This window comes from Rousettus aegyptiacus, unplaced genomic scaffold (genome assembly GCF_014176215.1).
Source record: "Rousettus aegyptiacus isolate mRouAeg1 unplaced genomic scaffold, mRouAeg1.p scaffold_m13_p_5, whole genome shotgun sequence".
NCBI classification, from domain to species: Eukaryota; Metazoa; Chordata; class Mammalia; order Chiroptera; family Pteropodidae; genus Rousettus; species Rousettus aegyptiacus.
Window position 1 is genome coordinate 5,269,094 of NW_023416308.1, and position 15,735 is coordinate 5,284,828.

Genomic DNA, 15,735 nt, shown 5'->3' on the forward strand with positions numbered 1-15,735 from the left:
GCTCAGGCTTGGAGATGGGGCTGGCATATACACCTAGTGTCCACCAGGTGGGGCTTTCGCCAAAGGCCGGGCTCCTTGAGATCCCAGGAGAGGCCTCGCTGCCCCACCCTAGGAAGGTAAAACCTAGCACACACACCACGTGTATCTGCACAGTATGCTCACCCATGTGTATATATGAGCTGTGCAAACCTGTGTATGAGCACAAGGGTGTGTCCTAGAGAATCTCTTCTTGACTTCTGTGCAAATGTGCATGAATAGATATCTGCACTGACATGAAGGAGTATGTGTGCATGTGCAAATGTTCAGAGGGATATAGGCAAACAGTGTCTGAGGGCAGGTGTGTATGCATGTATGTGCATATATATGCAGGTGTGTGTGTGTGTGCGCGCGTGCAAAGAGCATGTAGCACAGGTGGTAGGTTAGACCCTGGCTTGAGCTCCTGAGGATCATTTTAGTCTCTTTCCTAGGCTGTTTGGAGGCAGGGGACTGGTAAAGTTGACCTGTCAGAGTCTCTGATGCTTGGCACATTTGCCAAAGACCCTGATGGATGCCAAGGATTTGGAGCAAGAAGGGTCGTGGTAGAAGGGCTCGATTTCCTTCCTGGGTCAGGGAGTGCTTAAACAGGAGTGAAGGGACTTTGCTCCCCAGACACCAAGTTCTTTAGAAATTTCTGCGATTCGAGGAGTGGGGACCCAGCCTTTAAAGACCAAGATCTAGAACCTTCATCTAGACCCCCAGAGCTCTGGAAAGTGTTGCTGGAGGCTGTGGGCATAGGGAGTGTTGGCTCTGGATTCCACTCTGACCCAGCCCCTCACCAGCTTGGAAGTGAATTTAAAGCCCCACAGAGGAGTTAGAGGCAGTTGAGAAAGGGAATGGGGTGACACTCAGGGTTAAGAACTTGAGCCCCCGCATCAAACAGAACAGGACTTGATAGCTAGTTCTGTTGCTCACAGACTGGGTAACCTTGGGTAAGTCATTCATCCTCTCCAAGCCCCTATTTCCTCAGCTATTAAAGGGAGGAAATGGGATGCTTACCTTCTAGTGCTGCTATGAGGAGGAAATTAGATAATGGGCAGAGCCAGCTCAGCTTGTGGAAAGCAGGCCATAAATGGCAGCGTCATCATTATTTTCCTGCCCTGTGGGCCCAACTGGATCATCTTTTGGTTCTTGGAAACCAAGAGCTGAGAAAGGCTTGAGAGAGTAGACTCGTGGACGGGCTGCCCGGGTGGAAGACACAGCTCCCATGGCTCTGATTTATCTGAAATGCCTCTTTTAGAAGCACCTTCATTCCCTTCCCTACTGCCCTGAGCATAGGCAGTAGGAAAAGCTAAAGCTGGAGTCAAGGGTTTTGTAGCAGGTCTACCAAATGGTACATATTTTTTCACATGCCCAGCTATTGCCCTGTTGAGTGAACTTGGGTGAGCTATTCTGTCTCTCTGAGCCTGAGTTTGCTTGTTATAAAATAGACACAGCCCCGATGGGAGATTTGAGGAGAATGTCGATGAGGCCCCTAGTGTGTAGTAGGTACCATTATAATGATGACGATGATGATGACAATGACGACGTCGTGATTGGACAAGGCCAAAAAGAAAAGTGTAAGCAGTCGCATCCCCATCTTACTGAAGGAGGAAAAGAATTTTTTTTGTTTGTTTGTTGGCCACTGAGTAGGATTTTGCTGACTAGATGAAATGTGAGAACCTTAGATTTGAAGAAGTAGAAGAAATGGGAGGGGGCGTGCAGAAATGGAGAAAGGGAGAAAACACTGGGAAAAGACAGAAACTGAGAATGAGCTATGAACGAGAAGATGGACGAGCAGTTTGAGAGAAGAGAGATTAAAAATAGAGACTGAAGCGGTTGCTTTAATTAAGGGAACTTTGGGGGAGAGAAAGAAGCAGAAAGAGTTTTAAGGTATTAAGCTCTTCAAGCTCTGCCCCATAAGATAACGTGCAGTAAGAGTCTGCACTCTTCATTGAGGCTTTAAGGGGTCCAGTTTGTGGAGTTTTATTTGGGTGGATGGCCGGGGGGGAGCGGAGGGCTCGGTAGTTCTTAGAGCACGGGGAAGACCTGTGGCTGTCTTGGGCTCCTAGTCCTGGGAGCTGATGGAGGAAAGGGTGCCCTACACATGAAGCCAGATAGGGCTGCTCACGCCAGATATGTGGGATCTGGGAGAGATGGAGGTCCCACTGAGTGCTCTGAATTCCATGGTCACTGTCTGGTTTGCACACTTAGCTGTGAAAATAAGGATGCAGAACTGAAAGGCAGGTCCTTGTCCTGGGGCTGATTTCTAAGGGGCTCAGCAAAGCTGTGTGCCTGACAAAGAAGCCTGTGCCAGTGTTGAAGAAGAGTTCCTAGAAATTCTAATTAGCTAATATTTCTAAATCTCCTGGAAGCTATCAGGTGCCAAGTGGTGTTTCATACTGGGGATACTCAAAAAAATCAGTCCTGGTTCTTCCTATTGATCTAGTTATGAAAGGGACCCTGGGCTATACATGACCAGAGCTATTAGGATGCTTTTTAAATAAACAGACATGTAAAGTCAGCTTAATAAGGATATAATTTTCAGTTCAGATATTCCATGCTGTTAGAATAGAAAGGAACGTGTTGAGTTTCTTTCTTGAAATCTATGGTGTGCGGGCACCTCCACCTGGAGTTGATCATTACATATGGTGTGAGAGTAGGGATCTATTGTATTTTCCCCATATGGGGAACTAGTTGGCCCAGTACCAGATTGAAAATAAAGTCTATCCTTCCCTCTAGTTCATAATGCCAGCTGTGCCATCTATTTGTGTGAATCTGTTTCTAGGCTTTTAATTTTGTCCCCTGGTTCTATTTGTCTTTCAGCCTCACTGTCTTTATTATTATAACTTTATATAATTTTATAATCTTCAAACTTGCCCTGGCTATTCTTAGCCCTTGCTAAGAATAATGAAATTTTAAGATGGGCTTGTTAAGTTCTGTGAAAAACCTTATTGGGATTTTGATTGGAATGGTCTTACATTTATGGATTAATTTGGAGAAAAAGGACATCTTCACCATACTATATCTTCTAGCCCATGAACATAGAATCTTTCTATTTAGTTAGATCTTTTATGGAAATCTTAGATGGGTGTGCTGTTCTATTGTATCTGATCAGTTTGGGGCCCAGAAGAAAACAGGTCCCCCACCCCAACTGAATGAAAATTCCTGATGATAAAAATAATTTGTGCTCATAAAAGAAATTAAGGTGATGATGTGGAAATTATAAGAGGCCTCTAAGCCCATTAACTATTAGATATCTACTTTTCCTGAACTTTTTTCCTAAGTACCACATTTTGAGCAAAGATTGTTTCATAATATTGTTCTATAATCTGCTTATGTTTACTGTATCATATATCTTAGACATCTCTTCACCTCAACACATAGACATAGCCCTCATCTTTCTTAATAATTGAATAGTATTCTGTGGTAGTTGTATTGATCAGGGTCCCAAGAGGTACACTCAGCTGGGATTTTTAAAAGGCACTATTTACAGAGGTGTGGTCAGGAGAATGTTAAGGCACCCAAGAGGTGCTAGCAAGAGGAGGAAGCTATTTCCACCCCAGATCTGAAGAGGTGGGGGAACAGAGCAGTTACTGGGGCCCAATGAGAGCAAGAGAAGGACAGCTTGACAGGGGCTGTGGGTGTAGAAGGACCCAACCATGGCCAGAACAGCAGTGAAGTAGAGAGGCGGCTGGGGAATTAATATTCCAGCCTTTCCCTCCTCCACCTTCTTATCTCCTACCAGGGCCTCCCATTAGCCAAACCCAACTGCAAACCAGAGAGCAAGGGAGCCTGGAGATGTATTACTGGGTGCACTGAGTTTGGAGCGGGGGGAGTAAATAGGGAAAGGGAACAAAAAGAGAATAATCAGCACAGTATAAATACACTATTGTTTGTTTAACTACTCTGACATTGGAAGGGAATCAGGTGAAGAGAACCTGTCCCTCTTGTGTTGTTCCTCTCATGTGGGATTGGTCCTTAAGTGTTAGCATGTGGTTAAAGCTGCAGCCCTCACTTTCTGGGCATCTGCTTGTCCACCCATTCCTCCTCCCCGTTAGAGGTATTAGTCCTGGTTCTACTTTACAACCATGTGACCATGAACTAGCCATTTCCTCTCTTAGGGCTTCAGTCTTTCCTTCTGTGATGTGGGAATGCAGATCACTGTCCTATCCATTGTGAGGCCTGTAATAATGATAGCTACTAGATACAGCACATTCGCATGTTGCTTTACATAGATTGACATTTAATCTTTGTTACTTTGTGCAATTATTATCACCATCTTACATATGAGGAAAATAAGGCATAAAGAGGTAAAAATAACTTGTGCAAGGTCACAGAGCTTATAAGTGGCAGAGCTAGCATTTACATCTAAACAGTCTGGCTCCAGAGTCACACTCCTAACCACTACGTTAAACTAACGATTTATTTATAAAGTATCCAACAGCCAGTAGGTGCTTAACAATGGTAATGGTTGACAGCATTGTGTCAGATAAAGAACTGCTGGCTTGGTCCTTGTAGCCAGTCACTCCAGCCTGTGGATCTGGGACCTAACCATGGGCCAGCCTCCAGGAGCACCACCTCCTGCAGGTGTCACCCAGACACTCCCATATCCCTTACTCCTCTCCTAGGGCTGTTTAATACTTCCTGATGAATTTGGAGTCTCTAGTTGTCTTTCTCCCTGTCTGGCAGCTGCAATGGGCAATGCAGAGCTACCGAAGGACATTTTCTTTTGTTTCAGCTTTGATGCTGGGAATTTCGCATATCATTATGTTCATGGCTAAGGACCTGCCATTATCTTCTCTGGGATTCTTGCAGTTTATGAATTTCCTAAAGGTTCCAGCTATCTGTCTACTTCTGCTTTCAGGATAAGCTACCCCAAGCTGCCCTCTGCTTCCTCCTGGGGCAGTGGGGAGGGTATATTCTTTTTCATTGAAATTTTTTAATACGCATGCTGATGATACATGGGTTTTTAAGAATCCAGCATCAACCAGGAACCTGGTTAAGTTTTTGCATATCTCCATATGTACGTGTATTTGTGGCAGGGTAAGCATGCTAAGAACATGAAAAATAGCTTTTCACAAAAATATTTAATATTTTAGTACTTTAGTTGCCAGATACAAGGCTGATTGTCTACTGGAAAAGTCTGAATTTCCTGGCTTATCATCTTTCATTAAGGACCATTTATAATAATATAATTTCCCCAGCTAACTCTGTTGAGGGGGTAAACATTTAACTGCTTAATTCATTATTGCTGAGCCTGAGATGGTAACAGATGCCTTTGGAATATAAGCCCCCACATCTAATAAGGCACCGGCTCATGTTGCTCTTGGAATATGGTGGGGAGAGACAGCTGAAATTTATTTTGTGAATAAAGCAATAAGCCACTAGGCAAAGCTAATATGTTCCAGCCCAGACAGAAAGACACGATCATTCAGTATTTATGTAGCAACCCGTTCCTCAGTGGGACTGCAAGTTCTACCATTAAAATTGTCAGAATTCTTCAGAGACTCACTGCATTAAGTCATTTAAAAATATCACAGACTTAAAACAATCTGAATTATTGGATTTTCTCGCTGCTCCTCGGTAAGCATGTTTGCTGTGGCAATTTTCTGCTCGGTCAAAGGTACAGCCTATGTCAGTCAGGAAAGTAGAAAAGTTCCATGTAGAATTTTTATTCAGAAGTCCAATAGTCCCTAACAGCTGAAACAAAGTTGGACATAAATTTAATAAATTTTTTTCTTTTAACTTTTTTGGACATAATTTGATATTACCAGAACCGTTGCAAGGAAAGTACAAAGAATTTCTGTGTACAGTTCATCTAGGGTCCTCAAATATTAACATTTTGCAACATTTGTTATATTATTCTCCCTGTATAGATAGAAATAAAATATATATTATTTTCGTCTGGACTGTTTGAGAGTTGTAGACGCGATGCCTGTCCCTTTATGCCTTAGTACTTTAGTGTGTTCTCTAAAAACAAGGATATTTTGTTACCTAACCATAGTACAATGATCAAAACCAGGAAATTAACATTGATACAATACCATTATTTAATCTATTGACTTTATTCTAAATGTGCTGTTGGCTGCAATTAATACAGGTTATAGTGAAAGAAAATCATACATTTTAATCACTTGTCAAGTCTCTTTTGCTTCCTTTAATCTGGAATAGTTCTTCAGTCTTTTTCTTTGTTCCATGTAACATTGATGTTTTTAAAGAGAATACGCTGTTTATTTTATAGAATTTCCCCTCCATTTGGGTTTGTCCAGTATTTCTTCAGTTATATTCAAGTTATGTACTTTTGGCAGGAATACCACAGAAGTGATGTTGTGTCCTTCTCGGTACATCATATCAGGAGGTACACGATGTCAATTTGTTCCATGACTTCAAAGTCAGACATAAATTTAAAATAATCTTTCATCTGAACCTTGGTTTGTTAAAAATTGCTCACTCCAGATTTCCTAATACAGGTCTTTAAAAAACAGACTCAAAGACAAGGAAGCTGCAAGCCTTACAGATGCTCAAGAGAAAATGTAGCCATTAAAAAAATTGCCATGCGAGAGTTATGAAATTTCCCTAAATTCATTTTGCAGAATGAGAGCTGTAATTTAAACGTGAAGTTATCGAGAGCTGAGATAAACCACACATCACGTGCAATTTAATCTGGCAAGGAAACAGGCCACTCGGAATTGCTAACTAGGCCTAATTCATTACATCTTAGAAAACGCTGTACTTTTGGTCTTACGAGTCTTTCAACTTGTGCATTAATATATTTACCCATGCCTCATGGAAAATGTATGGGGATGGTAACAGAAATACTGTATCCTTGTTTAAATCACATTACATTTTTTAAACAGCTCCAGTGATTGCTCAGAAAGATCACACCTTCTTCTGAAGTATTTATGAAACAATTATTTACATTACATTAAAAACTTTAATTGCCTTGAAGCACGTGCTCCAAGATACGATATTGGAAAATCATCAAAAATATCCATCACGAGCCTCTCTCCTTTACAACTCTTCTAAACTTTATCTTTTTTATAACCCTCTGTATTGATCTATTGTCCCAGACCAAGAGTGATGTCAGAAATCCAAGCTGGGTCATAAAAAGAGAATATAATTTCCATTTGCTGTCTACAAAAGCAAATCTTTGACTAAAGAAAAAGAAGGGAAAATGCCCCCCCCCTTCTTTTTCGGTGGGGAGGCGAGGCAGGTGGGATTGGCAGGGGAACGTGCCAGAGAGGGAGAGTTACCCAGGGTGTGTGTGGGAAGGGATAAGTGGGCTGGTGAAGGAGGAGGTTGGGAGTCTTCGTTCCTTCTGGAGCGGAAGATATTAGGAGGGGTCTGGGGATCTGGTTTGCACAGGGGCAGAAAGAGAGGGAAAGATGTAACAGAAGAAACCTGCTCACCACTATCATCCAGCGTCTGAAACTGCAGAAGATAGGAACCTCCCTCCAGCTGGGCTAAAGCCCTCTCCCAAAAGACAATCATTATAAGGATTCCCATACTCAAAGGACTTGGGGTCTCCAGCTAGGCTAAGGAGCCCTGGAATAATAATAATAACAATAGCAGAAATCTCAGTAGTTTTAAAGGATCCAGAGCCCCCAAGGCAGGTGTAGGGCCCCCTTCATAACAATAAAAGCCAATCCATCATACAAAAATAACAATAAAAGCCAACCCACTTGGGGGAAAAGCACTTCAGAGGTTTAAGAACCTCCTCCATTAATTATTTTAACAGTAAAAGGGTCTCCCATTCTAAAGTTGTGAGGAGCTCTCACACTTGGGCTGAAGACTCCCCCAAATAATAAGAATCCCTATTGCAAAGGACTTGAGCTTTTCCCTCCCCCGACCCCGCCTCGCAAAGAGCCCTGCATTCTGGCTAAAGCATCGCCTCCCAATAATAATCATAATATAATAGCGTGGAAACTGCGTGCGGCAGTGGTGACATTTCCCACGACTCAGTGGCGCCCCCGGGCGGCTCCCACCCGCCCGCTGGTCGGGTCCCACAAGCCCGTCGGCCCGCGGGTCTACGGAGTCCGAGCTTAGGCTGCTACCCGCGGATCCGTAGCTTAGCTGGCAGAGGAACAGCAGCAGCCCGAGGCACGTGTTGTGTGTGCTCCGATTGCAAAAGAAAAAAAAAATGCATTTCAAACTATTAACTTTTTTTTTTTTTTTTTGAGTATGCAATACAGGGCTTGGGGACAGACAGGTGCGGGGAGGAGGGTAGGCGCCCTGCACGCTGGCCTCCCGCAGCCCCCCCTCCCAAACTTCCCTTTGCATTGATCAGCACGTTACGTCAGTATTGATAAGTTTGCAAAAAGCCAAAGTCAAGTGCAATCGCGCGGCACACCGACCCCGGACTTGGGGGGAGATGCGGCGAGCGCTCCGCGGGCCCGGGAGCCGGCTGCAAGCAGGGCAGCTGCGGCGCCGGCGCCTCTCGGAGAGGCTGCCACCCCCCCCCACCCCTCCCCTCCCACCCCATCCCCGTCCGCCTCCCCCGGGCGGGCGCCGAGCTCCCCGCCCGGCGCACTCCGCCCGCGCCCCCGGGGGTCGGGGGGGGGCGCACGGCTCCCGGGCCCAGAGGCGGCGGCGGCGCGGCGGCGCCGAGGGGCAGCGGGTGGCAGGAGGCCGGGGGGGCGCCCGAGGGGCTCCGGGCGGTGACGCGCAGAGCCCGGGCGGCGGACGACGGCCCCGGGGCTGGGGGGAGTCCAGCCCGGATATTGAGTGCAGCCATTGAGAAAAGCCAAACTCTTGTGCGTGTGCGTCTCGAATAGCCCCCAAGATGGCCGCCAATGTGGGATCGATGTTTCAATATTGGAAGCGATTTGATCTACGGCGACTCCAGGTTAGTGCGGGCAGCACCGGTCGCGCGGCCGTGGGGAGCCCTCGGGCGCGCCCTGGGCGCATTGGGGAGGTCCCTGGGAGGGAGGGCGGGCGCCCCGGGGCGGCGGGCGGCGGCTGCTGGGGCTCGCCTGGGCTCGGCTGCCCGCTGCCCATCGATAGGTATTAGGAATTGATCTCGCCGCTGCTCTTTGTTCGGTTCAATCATCGATTAGCCGCCGCGACCATGGAGAAGCGCTAGTGAGCTCTCGGCCCGTGAAGAGAACCGGCTGGCGAGCGGCCGAGCGAGGCGCGGGGAAGGCAGACGCTGCGGTCCCGGGCAGGGGGCTGCCGGCGGGACCCTCGGAGACCCCCCTCACGACGCACTTTGCGCGCCTCCCAACTTCGCGGCGCTAGGGGAGGCCGCGGAGCGCGCCGCATGCCTGTCCGCGCCCGGCTGGGGCTGGGGCTGGGGCTGGGGCTAGGGAGGGAGGGAGGGAGGGAACTGGCGGGCAAGGAGGAGGAGGCGAGAGGAGGAGGCAGCTGGGGTTGGGGAGGAGGCAGCTTCGCGCCCCGCCGCCCGCGAGCACCTCCGCTGTCGCCGCCGCCCGCCTGGCTACGCAGCCCGGACGCGCCGCCACCCGGGGGGTGCTGCCCTTGTCGCCGCAGCCACCGTCGCCAGACTGGCCGCCTGCACTGGCAGACCTCACCTCGGGCCGGGTTCTCGGGGTTCGTCTTTGCTTCTTGCCTTTTAACCCCTTTCTAAGTCTAGATGGGGACAGGGGTGGAGCTGGGCCCGGGGCGCGCTTAAGTTTGCGCTCCTGCCTTGGGGGCCGTGGAGAGCAGGGAGCGCTGCGGAGCAGGTGACTCGTGCCTCTCGGGCCTTCGGGAACTTTTAAATGGGAGATTCCCTCGCTGTCTTCTGCCTACTGTTTTTCCTCCCTGTCGCTCCCCGCTTTCCTTCTCTCTCCAATCTCTCCTTTCCTTTTTTCCTTTTCCCCTATCCTTCCCTAGGGTGACTCCCTCCCAAAGCCCAGCATTTTATCCCCATTCCACTTTTCTCTGGGAGTCTGCCCCTGATTTGGGGGTGTTGTCTGTTGACCCCCTAAGGAGGCGGGGCTGGGGTGAAATCTCAGAACTGCTCGCTGCAAACACAGCTCTAGCCTCTGTTCTTTCCCGCGTGCCCAGGAGGTTCCTGCCAAGCCCTCCCCCCACCCCCCTAACCCTGGAGTCTGCAAAGTCTCCTCTGGCACAGTGAGAACAAGGAGCAGGGAAGTGGTGCAGATAACGGGGCTATTAGACCATCCTGCCTTGGCCTTGACATTCTCTGAAGAAGGGAGAGCCTCAGTCTGGAGATAAAAAAAGGGACTCACTTAAAAAAAAAATACCCGTGCAAATCTCTTAACTTTCTTCTGATAAGTGGATCCAGTACTCCCCTCCTCCAGGCCCTTTCTCAGCTCCCCTCCTTCCTAACCCCTTACTCCCCACTGGCCCCCCTCCCCCAAAGCCATTGAGCTGGAGAGAAAATCGGGGCACTCAGGCATGCAGTTAATAACTGCGAATGCCTTGCAATTCCAGGTCTTCACTGGAGTTGGGGCTACAGTTTGGTGGCCAGCTGAGCCGGGCAGAGCCATGAGCTGTGCTTTCTGGTTTAAATGATGCTAAAGTGGCCTTTCTGGAAGGGGGGGGAGTGTGTGCATGTGCGTGTGCATGTGTGTGTGTGTGTTTAGGTGTGTGTAGGGGAGAGAGAGTTTGGGCAGCCACATTGAGCTTGGCACGAAGGCCAATGGTAATCGTATTCCCTGCTAATGTTTGTAAATGAGACCCGGGCATGGCTGGGGGACAGCGTCTTTATTTATGATTGATGTTCTGTAACATAAGGAATGACAAGAACGTGGCAGACAAGAGGAGAGGAACCAGAAGGGCTGGTGAAAGCCCTTTGCAAGGTCCTATTGTTATTCTGGGCTGGAGAAAATTTCTGCGGCGAGATTTACAGCGCTGGTATTTGCTCCCGGTTGGCCGGAATGTCAGTTAACACAATTTTCATTAGATAACTCGTTTTCAATCCCGGGAGCTTGGCCTGCAGTGGGGAGGGGAGGGGATGGGGTGGGTTGAGTGGGCTGGGGCTGGGTGGCAAGGGGCGGGAGCAGCTCCCAGGGGCTGATTTCTGAGCTTCAGTGGTGGTGGTGGGGGGGGGGCAGGGGGACGGGGGGGGGGGGGTGAGCGGGGAAGCAGCGGGATTTGAACCTCACTCTTCCCTCCAGCTTAGGGATATTTTGTGGAGCAGTCGAGGTCACCCAAATCTTGATTCCAGTTGGACTCCCGTTGATCTAGGAACCTTTGTTAGGGTTTTAGAAGATTCTGAGGTGGAAAAACACATTTGAACTGAATGAAGGTGGCAGGATAGAGTCTTAGACAGGTGATGGGGAACCCGGGCCAAAACCTCTCCTCCAACAGAGTGTATACATTGGGGGGGGGGGGGGTTGTTCATTAAGACAATGGCTGGTGTGTCTGGCACAAAAGGAGAAGGCTCTAGGGAAGGGGGGTAAGCTCATTTACATGGATAATAAGTGGGGAGGGGTCCCTGTGGGAGTTTGAATGGCTGTACACTTCTAGAGAGCAGAGAAATAATTGTGGCAGCCGTGGCCGTGTGCAAACATTTAGGCCCTCACATCTGCCATGGTCCCCACCCTCATCCTGAAATGTTCAGTTGTTCCCTTGCCCAACAGGCCTGCAGCTTCCCCTCCTATTCTCACTGATGGCATTTTTGTTGGAAACGGATTATGAGCCTAAGCACTTTCGCTCAGGATCATCTCTTGTGTGTAATGCTAATGACTCCTACACCACACTTTTATTTTCATTTTTTTTCCTTCTCACTTTCCTCTTATAAGGGAAGTAACCAGGAAAGAATACTTCCACTGGCTCATTCTGAGATCTGGGTAGGAGAGACGGGCCCCCACCCCAGGCCCTGCACGGGCTGAAAGCTTTGGCCCCCTGGTCACGTGGCCCAGCTGCCTGTGAGTGTGAGGAGGTGTGTGGCTTCAATTCTTGGTTGTTCAGGTTGAGTGGTTTCGCTCAGCCTGGTTGCTGAGTGTTAAAGTAGCCGAGGCAGCAAAGGCAACCCATGTCCCCAGGCCGGACCATGCTGCTGACGCCACGTCGATCCTGGCAAGAAAGGTGACCTTGTACCAGCCTAGCGTACAGCCCTCTGGAAGTATATATTTTTCAAATATGGAAGCAGTCCAGTTATTCCTTCCAGTGCTGTCTCTGAACACAACAGGGCTGTTTTCCTAGGATGGAAGTCAGTCAGTAGTCTTAATGACTTGTGGGCTGATGGTAAAGATGTTCTGACATGAGGTACCCTATTCCAGGACCCCTGGAACTGCTTTCCTTCTTTCTTTTCTTTTTTCTCTGCTGCTAGCAGTATAGGAAACGAGGAGAAATAAAATTCCATTCCAAAGATAATGCTGGACATATATCATTTGGTTATAAGATTGCTTTATGGTGAACATTACTAATGCAGTATTTTTTTATGGCTTTTCTGTATATAATTGTCATAACAGGATTCATACCTTTATGATTTTCTTTTTCTGCTCTACTTTGCCACTTTTTTTACGATGCTCCAGGTCTAGCCTTTTTTCCCACGAAGAGAGTTAATTAAGCTAACAAGAGTTGAGGACATCCAGTCTAAATGAGGGTGCCCAGTTCAAATGCATATCTGTGTTTCTTGGGAGGAAGGATGGTGGCCGAAGGGACCAGATGGTGTGAGTTTTGGAGAAAGAGGCAAAGTCTGCTTGAGGTGTTAGCACTTATGGAGGAAGAGTGACAGAATGAACCAGAGAGGCTGGACTTTGTAAGGGATTTGGAGAAACTTCTGGGAAGGCTCAGTTTTTCAGTGCATTGGAGGTGGGGTTTGATGGAATGTTTTTACCTGCTCAAAGTTTAGAAAAGAGCATGGATGTGATTAAAATATTATAACCTTATGATATTCTGAAGTGCATAAATTTTACATATCAGCCACAGAGAGTTTAGACATCCATTAGAGCCTCTGACAGCTTGACTTATCTAAATGTGCTATCATTTAACAATGTGTCAAAATTCCTCTTTCTATAGATGACAGCAGTAAATAAGCTATCAGCCCTGTTGGCAGAATCCTAACTTTGGAAACTTTGCCATAATAGAATCACTGCCGGGTGGAGAGCATGAGCAGATCAGGCTTAGCATAACCCAGGCCCATGGGATAGGTTGGCATTAGGCAAGGGCTCTGGGAGTATCAGAGGGGGAGGACAAGGAGAAGTGGGGGACATGGGGTGAGAGGGGATTTCTAGGAGCAGCTCTGTAAGTAAAAACAAAGAATTGTCCAGTTCCCTTACAAGTCAAACCAGTGGGTGACCTCATTCTATCTGCCTCTCCAATACATCAGAGCCCACGCCCTGTGGGCCTTTTCTGCAGAAGGAGCTAGAAACAGGTGTTGAGAATTTATTTAAAGAACCCGGCAGTCTTTTCTGGGCATCCCAAAATTCTGGTTTCTTAACTTGGCAGAAATTCCTTCCCAAAGATGGGTTCTTTCTTTGAATGCTAGAAGAAAAATGAGCAGTGTTTCACCCCCGGCCACCTTTGTTTTTGGAGGTCTCAAAGTTTCTTTTATTAATACCCGAATTCACTGTAGAAAATTGAGAAACCACGGACTAGACTAAAGAAGCAGATAAGCGTTTTGGTGGGTTATTTCAAATGCTATTCTGACTAGAGGGAACAGTTTTTCTAATGGTGGTAGTGTTTTTTCCTTTTTATTTCTTCCTTTTTCTTTCTTCCTTCCTTCCCCTCCTCTCCTCCCGCTGCTTCTTCTTTTCTAAACTCTCCTGTTAAGAAGAGGATTCTGTCTCTGAACTCGCCATTCTATGGTGGTAACCTTTCTTCTAGCAGATGGGATTTCAAATGTGAGCACCTTGGCTAGTGCTAAATTTGGTCCTGGATGATGGTAGATGCGGCCATCCAGAAAGTGAGGTTTTCTCTGCTGCTTCTGAAAGGGTTGAATTTCTGGCAGCTTTCCGGTTACCTAATTCAGAGGCCAAGCCTGGCAGAGGTTGGGAAGGGGACTGAGGCGGTGGCCTGCTTTTGTCTCTGGCTTTGGAATTCAGGGTTCAATCATCTGTTTGATTTTTCCCTCTGGGTGGTGCTCTTTATTTATGATCTAGTGGCTTATAACGCAGGTGTCACAGAAGGTGGAGGTAGTTGGCAGAGGGCAAGAGCCCCAAGACATCTAGTTTGTGTGCCTCTAGCACTCCTGGGTAAGTCACCCAACATCCCAAATCTCCTGTTTCTTAATTCATCACACAAGTCAGCTGTGCCTATCTGGTGGTTGTAAAGGTCCTGACATACTTTGTGTTGGTTAAGTTGTAGTGTCTTCTGATGACCTTGGGGCCTGTTTGTGGTGGTGGTGGTGCTGTTGACCTTTTAAGCAGATTTTTGAGATAAGAAATTATGTCCAGGATGGAGTTATTTGATTTCTAAACCTTGATGAGCCTTTTCACAAAAATGGGTTGTCGCGTTTTACAGGCAGTATATTCATATCATACTTAAAGTCCAAAGTCCTTTCCCCTGATTGCAAGGCTCCACGTGATCTGCCCCGCTGTTATATCTCTCTGACTCCATTGCCAGCCTCTGTCGTCCTACACTCTTCTCCAATCACAATGAATGGCCTTTTGGTCTCTCACATATGTTGAGCACATTCCTACCTAGGGCCTTTGCATTTGCAGTTCCCTCTCTCTCTGAGACTCTTCCTCCAGATCTTCCCAGGCTGGCTTCCTCATTTCAGTCTCAGTTTCAATATCCAGACTGCTCAGCCTAAAGGAGGCTAAAGAAGCTTGCATGACGCAACAGCAGATGTGCTTCTACATCATTAAGGACAGTGTTTCCCTGATGGTTTTGACCTTATAACCTTCTGAGGGTGTGGCATCTCTCTAGACATTCTAGGAAACCTTCAAGGTCTACCATTAGGGGTGGCAAACTTTTTCTGTAAAGAGTCATCATAATATACTTTAGGTTTTGTGAGCTATATGGTCTCTTTTGCAAGTGCTCCATTCTGCTACTATAGCCATAGACAGTAAGAATGAATGGGCATGGCCGTAATCCAGTAAAACTTTATTTAAAAAACAGGCAGAGGGCCTGATTTGGACTGAGGGTCACATTTTGCTGCCAGTGGTCTTTGTGATGGCTGTCATATAGGCTGTGACATGACTGAAGTTATTTACTTTTCAGTTAAGAATATTAAGATAGATCAAACTTAGTTCCAGATACTTGTTTTTTAAATAATCTTACAAGGGAAGTACCAGGAGCCAGGATGGCGAGGAGCGGCTTCTTGGCTTCCAGCCCTGGCTCTATCACCTATTAGCTGTGTGAATTCGGATGAGTCACTTAACCTCTCTGAGCCTTGTTCTCCTTGTCTTTAAATGGGACTAGTAATAGTCTCCACCTTTTAGGTTCTTGGAGATTAAAGCACTTTAAACATAAAAGTGCTTAGCACAGTGCTGGACACAGTTGCTGCTCTGTAAGTTCCTTGCTGCTTATTGTTGTGGTTGGTGTTTTTAGCGTGAGAGAAGGCTGAAAAAAGCAAACTTGCTGGCCTTCCAGGCTGTTCTAGAGCTTTCTGGACAAGTTTTCTCTTCTCTCTTACTTCACTAGGAGCTTTATTACTTATTACTAATATTACATGTAACGTCTTATATTTTAGGAGCTCTGACCACATAGGTTGTAGACTGGGAGCTATGTCTGGCCCATGGATGTGTCTGTCCACATTAGTGCAATATTTTAGAACGCTTATGTATAAGTTGTCAGCATTTAAAACTCAGGAGATATTACCTATGACATCCAGATGTCTAGTGTCCTTTGCAAATTCAG

At 47.0% G+C, this 15,735-nt stretch overlaps 1 protein-coding gene across 8 annotated transcripts in view; it reads left to right on the forward strand.

Annotated features, from left to right (window-relative positions):
* The window catches only part of CUX2 (cut like homeobox 2), a 330,271-nt gene that overhangs the window by 67,488 nt on the left and 247,048 nt on the right, over window positions 1-15,735 (forward strand). For 6 of the 8 annotated variants that reach the window (XM_016149704.2, XM_016149703.2, XM_036221780.1 and 3 more), the window contains exon 1: window positions 8,676-8,863. The exons of 1 other annotated variant lie outside the window; for it this stretch is intronic. In XM_016149704.2, coding sequence (XP_016005190.2) covers window positions 8,801-8,863 — 63 coding nt within the window. In that variant the 5' untranslated portion in view covers window positions 8,676-8,800. Of the gene's footprint in view, window positions 1-8,675; window positions 8,864-9,502; window positions 9,568-15,735 lie in introns of those variants that run through there. One more of the 8 variants, XM_016149698.2, reaches the window with a different exon arrangement.